The following is a 13,206-nucleotide window of genomic DNA, read 5'->3' as shown; positions in this document are numbered from 1 at the left end:
GGGGGGGGGGGGGGGGGGGGAAGCTGAGTTTGGCTTTAATCAAAGTATTGAACTTGAATGATTAGAGGAGGTAAATGAATAATTAACTGGCGGGAGAGGCATGGCTATGATAAGACCCTTGTTATTGGGAATATGTGAGGTTAATGATTGGGGTCAGTCTTGAGTGCAAAATAAAGAGTCTCCAGTCTCGCAGAGCTTGCACGTTACCAGCACATGGGGGTTAGTGTGTTGTATGTTGAAGGGGGGAAAAAGGAGGAGAGGAATAGAAAGGGCGATGGGATTTCTTGTAAGTCTTCACTATATTTATCTCTGAATTTCAAGAGGAAAAATAGTTAAATTGCTGCTTTTGTTAGCTTGCGTGAACTGCCTACCAGTGATGCTGTGATCGTGCTGTAGTACTCGACGTGTGAGTTATTCTCTACGAGCATGGTATCCGTGTTTAATCCAAGTCCGTCAAAAGGAACAGCCAAACTAATCTTCTGCAACTTGTATTTTTTATTATTGCAACCAACTGGAAGACAATACATCACATAAACATCATTGCAGTTTTTCAGAAAATGGAAAACAAAATAAAACAACATTTATATATTTTTTGCCACGGTATTGGACAACGTTGATATTTACATGTAGTGATGAAATAGGTCTTGAAATCATTCTTTGGCAATATGATTGCACAATAAGGAGAGAATTGAACATTTACTGAAAAAAAAAAACGACACCCGGGGTGCATTCTGCATCACATCTCACAGATCAATAACAGTTTTGCATTTTGACATCTCTAACCTATGGCTTTCCGATATTCAGCTCAGACAGCCACCCAAAAAATAATGGCAGTATTGTAGATCATGTTGTCAGAGAGAAAACAAAAACCAAGAATGAGCATAAAAACAATAACGTAAAAAATGGCAACTGTGTTTTCTTTTCTTTTTTTTCTTCTTTTTTTAGAGCGTTTAATTGTATGTTTGGCAGCTTTGAAACAAACACTTGTTTTAGGGGGCTTTTTCAGGCAGTGAAGTTTCCTTCTTTGCTTTAAAATGTCCAAGGTATATATTATCTGTGTTGCTCTGTTTTTCCAGGACTCGTAGGTCAGGAGTTCATCTTCCCTGCATGTCATCGAGTGAGTCAGAGGAAAAGAGGTGGTTGCTAAAGCAACACATTCTCCCCTCCGCATGCCTCTTGCCAGCTGAACACGTTATTAGTCACCACAACATTGGGTTGTTGCTGCGAATACAGCCGAGTGCTTGACCCGGGCCGCGGGAGCACTCTGACAGATATCAGACGAGAGACGGATGGCACACAACAAGAACACTGACAGTGTCTCCTTTTAGCCTTTTTATATGTCGGCATGGATACCATACAAAATGCATGCTACAGGTGGCAAAGGACTGTACCAGCGGATGGGACATGCATTCGTTTGCCTGTTTGGATCGCTGACAATCACTCAATGTCTATTGAGCTTAAACAAAAATAAAAAAAAAACCATGTCTGACTGCTGCTACAACCAAACCCAGCCTATGCTTTCTCCTACAAAGCTGCTATTTTTATATGCACTGCATCTCTGCAAGTGGAGGGGGGGGGGGGGGGGGGGGGGGGGGGGGGAGAAATTAATACTTTTATGCATTCCTTTTTCACCATGAGCATGCCGAATAATGGCAGTGCAGAATTCATATCACTTCTGATGCAAAAATGTCAAAGCTCACTACTTCCCTCGTGGATTTCAACCAAGTCAGTGTTTTCATGACACACACCTACATCTCGGTAGAGTGGCAAAATATACTTTTTTAAAAACCCTTTGATCTCCAGATTGGGCAGTTGAGATTTATATGTATGCAAGCTTGACATCCACAACGGGAAGTAATTCCTTTAATCAAAGGGTTAACAATACTGTATGTAAATCAAAAAACTTTTTTTTGTGTCATTTATGCCCTCTCCTACATTCCTCTTTCTTTTCAATCCAGCTCTTAAGTAGCCTATTTTGGAGATATGAGGTTCTTTCAGGACACCTGCAAAGTTTCCCGAGCCCGTCTGATCCATGGAAAATAAGGACACATGTACATTTACACACAGGAGAGAAAGAAAAAAAAGAAACAATACTGTTATAAATAAAGACAAGAAAACGTTGTGTCTAAACTTGTCATAGACATGACAACAGAGGTACTGAGGGCAGGCAGGCAGGCACAATGTTAAAGGGTGTGTGTCCCTGGACACACAAAGTCACGCACACACTCTACATGTGTTCTGAAATAACACTGGGGTTAACATTGAACACCTAAAAATCACTGTACAGGCAGAAGAAGACGGAAGCCCACCCCTAAGAGGTGATTCAGCTGGCCTACATGTAGCCTGAACCCGAAGCCCGGAGGTGGCACCCTCGGGGGCCTCGGATTGTAGAGTGATCTCCCACGCTCCTCCCTGAAGACGTCTCTTTGAAAGCCCGCTCAGAAAAAAAGAACCCAAAAGATTCAAAGAAAACCAAAAAAAGAATCCAATATAATCACGGGTATAAGAATTGGCGGCAAAACTTTTTTTCTTTCCTCTAGGATCAATGTTTATATGAAAATAAGTCATGCTTCATGCTAAATACATCGTTTATCTTACATGATCTTTGAATACAAAAGATTTGCTTTTTATCTTATTTACAAGCACCCATGCAATATAACTGAGAAAGTCCTGCAGGTCAAATTGCTTCAATTAAGAAAGGAAAAAAATAAAATATTTTCTAACCTTTTTACAGAGTTGTCCACACGGGACAAATTGCTTATATCTTTATGAGGGTAAAGTGAGGGTCCAAACAGACACAAACAGAAATCTTTAAAACCCACAGTTCATGTATATAGTTCTTTGAAATTGTCAAATGAATAGGGAGAGGTGTGGTAGCTACTGGCAGCTATGATATCTATACCAGGTGTCTACGTCTATGGACAGAAGTACTGGGGAAGTTTACATTATGCAACAACAACAACAAAATGAAGGAGATATTGCCTCAAACCCGGCACACTATCCATCTTTATGGTGATAAACATGACCATTTTTTTTATTATTTTAAAATATCTATTCTTAAATACTATGAGTGCTCTTGGAATAAACCATGTCCTTACCCATGATGCTTCTATTATAAGTGGTGTTAAATAATCTTAAGTGCATGAATATATATCACATTGGGTTTTACAATTATTTCGACGCTTTAGGTCACTCTCCCTTAGCTCTTCTTTACTACTATGCCTTCTTGTTTTTTTGTTTTTTTTGTCAGCTGTCGTGTCGGCTACATGAAGCAACCTGGTCGCTTATCTTTGGCACAGTCTCACATTTGTGCTCGTGGATGTAGGAGAGAGGGATGCCGGCGGGCGGCCGAGAGAGCCCTACGTCTTGTTAAGTGCGCTCTGCCGCCTTTGCTGGCATCGCTGCGAGATTGCTACAGATTCACATGGAAACAAACAGGCGAGACAAACAGCCATCTTCTGTGTTTATGCACTGTACGCTCCTCAATGTGATTCGGTTTTGTCGTGCTCAACTTTTTCCCAAATTAGTGACAAAACGTGCTTTCCTTTTATGGCTTTCATCCCCTTTTTAAACAACAGAAACAACAAAGACACATGAGAAATACCCATTGATGTTAGTGTTGCTGAACATGTAGGAAAACATAGATTTTTGATATTGCCACAAATAAGTAGGATTCACCTAATGCCCTGCAGATAGATAGAGGGAGATGAGAAGTGTCCATTGAGACTAATGCTGTAGTAACGTTACCTGTTGACCTATTTGTGTATCGTATATGTGTCTATGTGTCTGTGTGTTAACGCGTGTGTGTGCGTGTGCTGTATACCGTCTGTGTGTGTGTGTGTGTGTGTGTTTTTGCGTGACTATGTGCGTGTTCTATGTGTGTGTCTTAGTTTCTCAGGGCCTCTTTCTGCTCCTTCTGGCCCTTGGCGGTGCGGTTTGTGATGTTGTTGAGGCAGGCTCTGACCCCCGCCAGGTGGAGCAGCGACCCCGCCGCCTCCTTCATCTCCTCGTCGTCGCTCTCCGGCGGCTTCTCCACCGCCGCCGCGCGCCGCTTCTTCAGCGGCAGCGTGTCGCTAATGCCCCGCGCTCGGTTTTTGGTCCAGGGCAAACTGCTTCCCGCCAGAGTCCCAGCGCCCGGCCCCATACTGCGTCTCTGTCCGCGCGGGGGCTGCTGGGAAATGTAGGCGGCGGGGGCAGTGGCGATGTGAGAATCCAGCGGGATTTCCCGGGGCTCCGGCTTGACGTCTGACTGGATCTCCACGGCGATGATGTCGTCGTCGTCGTCGTCCAGAGGGGAGGAAGGGGTGCCGACTTCGGAGGAGCACAGCCTGCTGGGGGATTTGGCCGTGCTGTAGGTGTGGTCGTCCTGGGGGTCCTCGCTGCATAGCGGAGGAGAGTAGCGGGACGGGCTGTCCTGTCCCCGGCTTAGATAATCTCCCAGGGATGATCTGTATGAAGCAAGGACACAGAAAGAGAGGGAATATTGTTACTCCTGCTGTCACGCCGCCAGCCAGGTGGCCTGCCTGTGTACGCTCCACTCCACTGAAGCTGATCCAGTTTTGCTCTGCATTTGGCTGGAAAGCAAAAAGAGTTCACTAGATAATCTATCACCCGAAAAAAAAAGAAAAAAAGAAGACAGAAGAGAGGGCCCCCTCAGGCCTATTGTGCATATTTCTCTGGTCAGATTAAAACCCTGTATCTACCAAAAAAAAAAAAAAAAACTGTATCTCCCCCCCAAAAAAAAAAGAATCAGCCATTCCTTTTAGAAATGAGCAGACTCATTTTCAGATTGCTGCCTGTGAATTTCTCAAGCCCTCGTGCTCCCTACGGTTGTGAAACTTGCTCAGCACATAAAGCACCTTGCAAGCTTTAAAGCCACAATGCCACAGAATGACAATTCTGCTGTGAAGCCATTTAACCACTGTACATCTACATTAGACTGCAACACATATTTTGCTCTTCTAGTCAGAAGACACTTTTCTATGTGAGGCGTTAAAGGACAGAGGTGTATTCTGACAACCGATACATCAAAAAGAGCTTCGGCAGCATGCCCTGCCCCCCGGACATTTTCTCCCCCTCAGAATGAGAGAGTTAGCATATTAATATCTTATAAGAAAAAAACATGCACTCCTTACAGTGATCAAATATTCACCAGATACCTTTAGTGAGACTTCGGTATGTTTAATTCATTATGTGGCGCAGGCCATCGTACTCTTATGCTCCTATGATGGATGTGCATGTCCATGCATGCTCTGAATTTCCTTTGAATCATGAGGCGTCTCCCTCTAATAAACCTGTTTGTGTTTGTGTGTGTGTGTGTGTGTGTGTGTGTGTGTGTGTGTGTGTGTGTGTGTGTGTGTGAGAGAGAGGCCGTTATATAAACACACCTGGATAAAATGTTCTGAGCAGCGGAGAGCGTGTGAATGCCTCTGACTTTTGGACACAATAAAGATGTAATTGTGTAAACTGTGAGTGGAAAGTTTTGGTGCGAGGTCTGTTTTGAGTATATGTGTTTTTTGTGATAGTACTGTGTGCCCGTTGGCGTGTCTGTGTGTGTCTATGAGGGAATGTGTTTGCGCAGGGAAAGCCCCGACTGACATTAACTCTATGGTTAAAGGCGACAGAGCAAAGTTCACCCACCGTATGGCCGAGGTTCTACTCCCCACTGGGCTAACAGGTAGTGGTCTGATCACAGGGAAGAGTGCCTGGCTCCGGACACGGGCGCCATTTTGGATCACGCCGCGAGGAACTAAAAGAGATAGATAGAGAGAGAGAGAGATAGAGAGAGAGAGAGAGAGAGAGAGAAGCAGACATGAGAACCTGTGCACACAGACCTATTAGTCGCATGCCACACACACAAATCAGTTTCGAAACAGGAAGGAAACAAGGAAGCTTCTCCAAAAACCGATTGGACCTCGATGAGACCCGCGGAGCCGCTCGATGACTGTCCGTCTGAGGAGGCCAACAGGGCAATATTGATGAGCAAGGCAAGGTTAAATTGAGCGAGAAAGCGTCATAAATGAGTTAAGGCCGCTGCGAATCATTCAATTACCAACGACCGCTGGGCTCGGCTAAATCCAGCCTGTCTGATGCTGCGGGATGAACAGCAGGCGGCTCTAAGTCAAGGGGGACACCGCACATTTTCAAATGTGTGAGTAAAGACACATCTGTCGTGTGTAAAATGTTTAATACTCCAAATACACTAAGCAGACAAGGTTTTAGAAATTATTCCACACGGGCAATAGTTAAGTTGGTAGAGCGGGCGCCTTATATAGAGGTTACTCCTCATCGCACCAGCCGCGGGTTCAACTCCGACCTGCGGCCCTTTGCTGCATGTCATCCCCCAGTCTTTAGCTGTCCTATCAAAATAAAAGCCCAAAATGCCCCAAAAATTATCTTAAAAAAGAAAATGATTCCACATTGATGCATTGTTTTCTAGATTAATTGTCAAACAAACAAGCATTTGTACCTTGGCTCATTGCTATCATGATGGCGGATTTGCTAAGCAAAAGGACCAGGTCTTTGTTGGTCAATGGCACTTTCGTTGGGTTTTGCACTGCGCCGGGTGAAAGATAGGGGCCCAAGAATCCAAAACCCCAAATTATTTTGCTTAATATCATTGAGAAAGGGAAGTTTGGGGTCCCCTGCTGGAGCTGCTGCTGCCGCGACCCGACTCCAGATAAGCGGACTAATAAGGATTGATTGAACATTTAATAAAATCGACCTGAGCGGTGGTGGCCTAAAGGTTAGAGAAGCGAGTTTGTGACCAGGAGGTCGTGGCTCAATACTCAGACCGACCGGATAAATTCATAGATAGTTAAAGAAATCGACCAACAGATCCCGCTGCTCTGGACGGAGACCAGTGAAGTCTGTTAGAAGCACTTTTCCGGTGATAGCTGAGCGTTAACTGAGAGTTACTAAATCTAACAGCTAAAGTTAGTCCAAACTGTCTGTGAGCTTATCCTGTACTGTAAATTCCTCTACTGTGTGACAGTAAGTCGTGTGGTTATGACACAATCGTTAGCCTATTTTTACATAAACGTCTGCTACGGAGCCATAACGTGAGGTATAAGTTAATGGAGCCTTTTGTGCATTTTGTGTTTCTTTAGAAATAAACAATAGACAAATAGAGTCTTTAAATGCTTCAGATGTAATGTTATTCGCTGTCAAAATGACACCAAAATGAATGGTGGTCAATGGAATGCTAACAGCGGGTGATGGCTTATTAGCATCAAAATGCTGCCATAGGAGCTACGCTTAGAAAGGAGAGGCTTACTACCCCCTTGGATAGATCTGGGTGGGAAGGTGAAACAGCAGCGCTTCTCCCTCCTTCATTACCACCACTGAGGTGCCCTTGAGCAATGACCTTAACCCCCTCAAAAAAAATTGATGCCGGCTACTCATTCAGGAGAAAGTGGCCCAACAGCCATGCTAACTAATTGTCAAGGAAACTGGAGAATCTACCAGAAGGACAACTCTACAGCAATCCATCTACGTGCCATTTAACAGGCATATGGCAGCCCACCTGGAGTTTACCAAATAGTGCTTTCCCTCAGCTAATGGGACAGAAATTGAATTCTCGGGTCTGAAAGCAAAACATTTCAACAGGCAAAAACCAGGTGCTGCCTATCACCTGGTGTCACTACAAGCATATGAACGGAGCCAAATACAGACAGGTCCTCGAAGATAAGCGCCACAGAATGGGGCAACCATTCACCTTTCAGCAACACAGCACATCAGGACAAGGGACTGACAAGGAACAGATCCCTGAATGTCCTCAAGTGGCCCACCCAAACCCTGTGTATATGTGGGGAGACCTGAAGATCATGGTTTAATAATGCTCCTAATCCAATCTGACAGCTGGTAGACTTTAAGCTGTAGTTACTCTTAATTCATCTTCTGCATTCCATAGTGACATTTCAGTTTTTCATTTTTAATAAATCTGCATCTAAGGAATATAGAGACTTATTCGCTTTGCCAGGAGGATCCATACCGTTCTCATGTGTGCATGATAAGATTGACTCTAAAACTAGTAGCTGGTTAGCTTAGCATAAACACTGGAAAAAAGGGTGACGGCTTGTCATTTTTATACTTCTGTTTTTGTTTGTTATGTAGTGAGCTCTTGAGAGGCTGGGATGCAAAATTATTTTACCGTTGTTGGACAGAGCCAGACTGGCCGTTTTCTTTTCCCAGTGTTTATGCTAAGCTAAGCTAAGAGGCTGTTAGCTGTAGCCTGACATTTCATGTGCAGACATGACATGCATGAGTGGTATCAATCTTTTCATCTAACTCTCAGCAAGTGAGTAAATAAAGATATTTCCAAAAATGTCGAAAACAATTTATTTAAATATAAATAAATATGTTTTCAATTTGCCATGATGAAATAGGTTAATGTGTGGATTTGGGGAAATGAGAGAGAACTTTAGGACGTAGTTGTGATGCCATCAAGATTTATGCAACGTTTAGATGTGGCCGGCTATTTTCGTAAACATGCATTTCAACCTCCCCGTTTAAAAAAATGACATTGTGTCACTTTTCAGAAAAGTGTTTTGTAATACACATACCCTTGTGTATATATCCAGTCAATGCCTTAAAGAACATGCAAAACCTGTAGGTGGCAGTGTAAAGAGAAGCTAAAGCCCACGTTCGCCAATCAGAATCTTTTTTTTGAAAGACTTGTTTTCAGAGGCAAATTCTCTGTTTGCGTGTGAAGGAAGGGCACAAAAAGGGGGAAATGTCACAGTTTTTCTTAAAGATTCTTTTTTGGGCTTTTCCACCTTTAATTTTTGATAGGACAGCTAGGTGAGAAAGGGGGGGGGAAGACATGCAGGAGTTGTCACAGGTTGGATTGGAACCTTCGACCTCTGCGTCGAGGCATAAACCTCTTAGTACATGTGCACCTGTTCTACCACTGAGCAACCTGGCTACAATGTCTCAGTTTTTCTAAAAACCATGTACGTATGAATAGGGCCTTAAGCTACATTTACATTGCTACATTTTGGTTTAAAAATGATTATCTTCACATCTGCACAGAGCAGTTCTGGTGTTTCAGAGCCTCTAAACCGGAGACATTTGAAAACACTTCTGACCCTAATTTGGTTTGGAATCTGCGGGGTTGTGTTGCACTCTCAACAGCCACAAACAGAGACCCGACGCCAATGTTCTGCGTTAATGGGTCATGACGTCTCGTTCTCTGAGATAAAGCTACTAGCATTACCATGGCAACTACCAGCAATGGGCGGAGCACACATGCTGCCTCCTGTTTACCCCGGCATGTGCATGTCCAGTATAGAAGAATGTTGATGAGCGTGTTAGTTTAAAGTCAGATTAGTTCTTCTACTGGAAATAAAAACACTTGTGTGCACAGAGGTCGCTTTTGGCTCAAAGCTCTTATAAATATAGCCTTAAAATCAAATTACTTAACAAGTACGTTCAATTACTGTTTGGTGTGTCCAGGTGGGTTTCTGAAGACACTGGAATATTTTCTGATTCAGAACATAAAACAAAATGATAGCTGTAGTTTTTCCATCAAGTCTTGACTATGGTTTCCTACAACCTGAGCATTCTCACAAATACTAAATGGACTGTTTAAAACACCATAAGCTAGATCTATGTGTATGCTTTCAACTCTGCAACATCTGTAAATCTATATCTACATCTTTATTGTCTGTGTTGCAGAGGAGAAGCAAAGCAGAGTTTATGTGTACATCTGAGCCAAAGGCTCTGATTACTCAGGGCTGGCTGCTCACCACAGCCATCCCAGTTCACTAAAACAGCTGTCATCTCATCTCTAGGGTCAGTTTGCATTTCAAAAACGATGACCTGCTGTTTGCTTTGTCTGCTGCAAAAGCATTAGTTAAGGTGCAAATTGTGAAAAAAACAAAAACATTTCACTATAGCATTAATAGTGATTACTTTTCGGCTCCTAACGATCACAAAAGCACAGTAATCGAAAAGAACGGGAAAAGTATGAAGGGAAATTTCCCAGTTCCAGGTGTTTTTTTAATTCAGTAATGGCAACATCTTTCCAAAAGACAATGAGGAATTTCAATATTGCCCAAACTTATTGTGATTATGATTTTTTTCCATCAAGCAGCCCTAGCAGTAATATACTGTAGCCTAAGCTTTCTATTTTTTTTCTTTAAATCTCAGTCAATTTATGATTGATGTTATGAGGAGGAATGTAATCACCCCAGGAACCACAAGCTCATTAAAACATACAAGTTGTCATGGCAAGGCCCCCCCCAAGAAAACCATACCCCAACATATATTTGGTTCACGTCGTAACACACACTTCGGTTCCTGTTTGTCGTTTGTCAATGTTGGTGTGTTTCTGTAGCCTTTCCCTGGCCGCCTGTGTCCACAGTAATCTTATTGACTCCAGTTAGTGTGGCTCTGCCCCTGATATCTCCAGCTCTGCTCTCCATAACCTTATAAGTAGGTCCCTGCACAGAGTCTCTTTTGTAATCTTGATCACTCGCTGCATGGCTCGGTGTGTGTATATGTGTGTGTGTGTGTGTGTGTGTGTGGGCAGTGCATTAGGTCTTCCCGGGTTGATGTGCACACGCCCCTCCTTCCCCACCCCTCGCTCCAGTCGGGCTTTGGGTTGCCATAGCAACGGCTCCCCTTCCACATGCCACAGAGTGGTAGATCATGCATCAGCAGAGAAAGTGATAGAGAAGTAGAAAGAGAGAGGGAGAGAGAGAGAGAGAGAAAAAAAAGGGAAAGGAAATACCAAGCTCTGTTTGACATGGCCTCTCATAGCTCAGCGACACACTCCTGACCACCACTGTTTACCCTAGACACACACACACACACACACACACACCACCCTTCCCACACAAGCATAGACAACTCTCCTCTTATGTGCGTGTTCTGTCTCCCCACCTCCTCGCTTTGTTGTTTGAATTTCTCAGAAAACCCTTTCTCTTTGTCTTTCTAATTCCACCCTCTCCTGTTGATTTCTTTCCCTCTCTACCGATCTTGCGGTCATTCTATGTATAGTGGTGACTCATATCTTTAACTTAGCGTGCATGCTGTCCCTGCAGGTGAAACGCCTAGGACACATGCTAAGGAGGTGAAGTGACAAACTAAGTGGTGAAAGGAGCAGGCAAGCTCTCTCAAAGCCCGTCCTCTCTCACTTAGATTGTGCAATAGATTTTATAAGCTTAAAGCAATACAAAAAAACAAAAACACTAGGCTGGGTAGCAAAAAGCAGGACACGCTGAGGAAAAGAAAAAAAAAATCTAAATACAGAGGGGAAGATGTGTTGGCCTGCATATCTGCTTTTTTCCTGGAGAGAAAATATCCTCAAGTCGGTCTTTTTTCCCATGTCTGGTCAGCTGCTGTGCCTTTCTGTCTGCTTCCTACGTCTTTGCCTGCCGCCCGTCTCCCTGGCTGCCTGTTTTCCAGGGCATGCAAAGCCCTCACCCTCCCTCCCTCCTCTGCTCTCATGTGCCGTATACGCACTCAGCCTTCTCTCTCCTGCTAAATGAGTTCCACATGGCCCTGCAGGCTGCAGGCTCTGCACACACACACACACACACACACACACATAAACAAACACACACACACACACACACACACACACACACACGGTCCAAAGGTTCAGAGGTCACACCCAACAGACACCGAGAACGCAACCATTTAAAAGTTGCTCTGTCACCCCCCCCCACACCTGTCTGTCTGTCTGCCAGCCCGGCTGCTGTGTGTTAAATCAAAGTACAGTCCAAGGGCAAGATGCATAGTAATGCTGTCTGTCTTTCTTCCTGACTGACTGACTGACTGTCCATCTGTCTGACTGACTGACTTTCTTTCTGTCTGTCTGTCTTCCTGACTGACTGTCTGTCTGACTGTCTGTCCATCTGTCTGTCTTCCTGACTTTCTGTATGTCTGACTGTCTGTCCATCTGTCTGTCTTCCTGACTGTCTGTCTGTCTTCCTGACTTTCTGACTGACTGTCTGTCCATCTGACTGACTGTCTGACTGACTGTCTGACTGTCTGTCTGTCTGACTGTCTGATTGCTGGTGGGCTGGCAGATTAACTGATGTCTATCTGACACTCCAGCTGTGCGTCTAGGGGCTGGCTGACTGACATGTGCTAGAAGTTACAGAGAGGAGACAAAATAAAAGCAACACTTAATTACGGTAATTCAGTACGCCTTAATAAGCCTGGCTACAAACAGGGGTCATATCAGGCTAAGCAGCAGAACACCTCTGCTCCTACATCCTTGCAGGTAGATTTAACTTTTAACTCTTGTTCTTTTCTATTGGTGAAGAACATTGAAAGAACATTTTCTTTTTCCCAAACGTAAACGTTGTTGTTTGTGCAGAGATGATTTTTGTGCACCTTGGAAATTTCACATTGCTTTGAAAACTTAAAAGGGGCATACGGCAATTTTACACATGAAGGTCAGTTAACTCGTCACGAGGACAGGTGGACAATCTTCCATTGCTCTGATACCAGCTTAGTCAAATCTGAAAGAATAAGGTGGCATTGTGCTGAACTTACTATAGAATTATTTTAAATCAAGTGTGTTTCCATTATTTTGTCCTCCAACTGTACAGTGTTTACTGAGATATTTTACTTTAAAAAAAGTAGCAATATCATAATGGGAAACATACTCCATAGCAAATAAAAGTCTTGAATTTAAAATGAAGTTGTTAGATACAGTATCAAAAGGTAACTAAGTACATTTACTCAAACCCTGTACATAAATACAGATATAAGGTACTTGTACTTATTTCCACATTTCTTTTCTACTTCTTTCGAGTTCAGTTGGAAACAGTGTAGTGTTTTTAAAAAATCCATTAAATTTATTTTACAGCTAGTTACTTTTACAGAATAATATTTTAACACATAATGTATGGTCAGTTTATACATTATGATGTACAATACATTGAGAAGATATGATTCTTGTATACGAACAAAACCTCCCAACAGTATATAAAAGAAAAACTGATCTCGAACTCAAAGCAGCAACAACAAATAAAAGCTGTTAGCATCAGTGATAATATCAAATCTCATAAAAAGGGGCCATTTCACATTGTGTGTACTTTTGATATTTTTTAAGTACATGTTGTTGATTACACAACACATTTTGAATGCAGGATTTTTACTTGTAATGGAGTATATTTATACTGGAGCATAGCTACTTGTACATTAGTAAATCACTTGAAGACTTCTATTGTAAAATGTAAGCATCAA

At 43.1% G+C, this 13,206-nt stretch overlaps 1 protein-coding gene across 3 annotated transcripts in view; it reads right to left on the bottom strand.

Moving 5' to 3' along the window:
* Nucleotides 1–1,334: 1,334 nt before the first annotated feature.
* Nucleotides 1,335–13,206, bottom strand: part of ches1 (checkpoint suppressor 1) — a 68,573-nt gene continuing 56,701 nt past the window's right edge. For all 3 annotated transcript variants that reach the window (XM_034899844.1, XM_034899843.1, XM_034899845.1), the window contains 2 exons: nucleotides 5,641–5,749; nucleotides 1,335–4,448 (listed from right to left, as the gene is read on the bottom strand). In XM_034899844.1, the coding sequence (XP_034755735.1) occupies nucleotides 3,887–4,448; nucleotides 5,641–5,749 (671 nt within the window). In that variant the 3' untranslated portion in view covers nucleotides 1,335–3,886. The remainder of the gene's footprint in view (nucleotides 4,449–5,640; nucleotides 5,750–13,206) is intronic.

Source organism: Etheostoma cragini, chromosome 18, assembly GCF_013103735.1.
Source record: "Etheostoma cragini isolate CJK2018 chromosome 18, CSU_Ecrag_1.0, whole genome shotgun sequence".
NCBI lineage: Eukaryota > Metazoa > Chordata > Actinopteri > Perciformes > Percidae > Etheostoma > Etheostoma cragini.
This window is presented reverse-complemented; position numbering and strand designations above follow the sequence as displayed.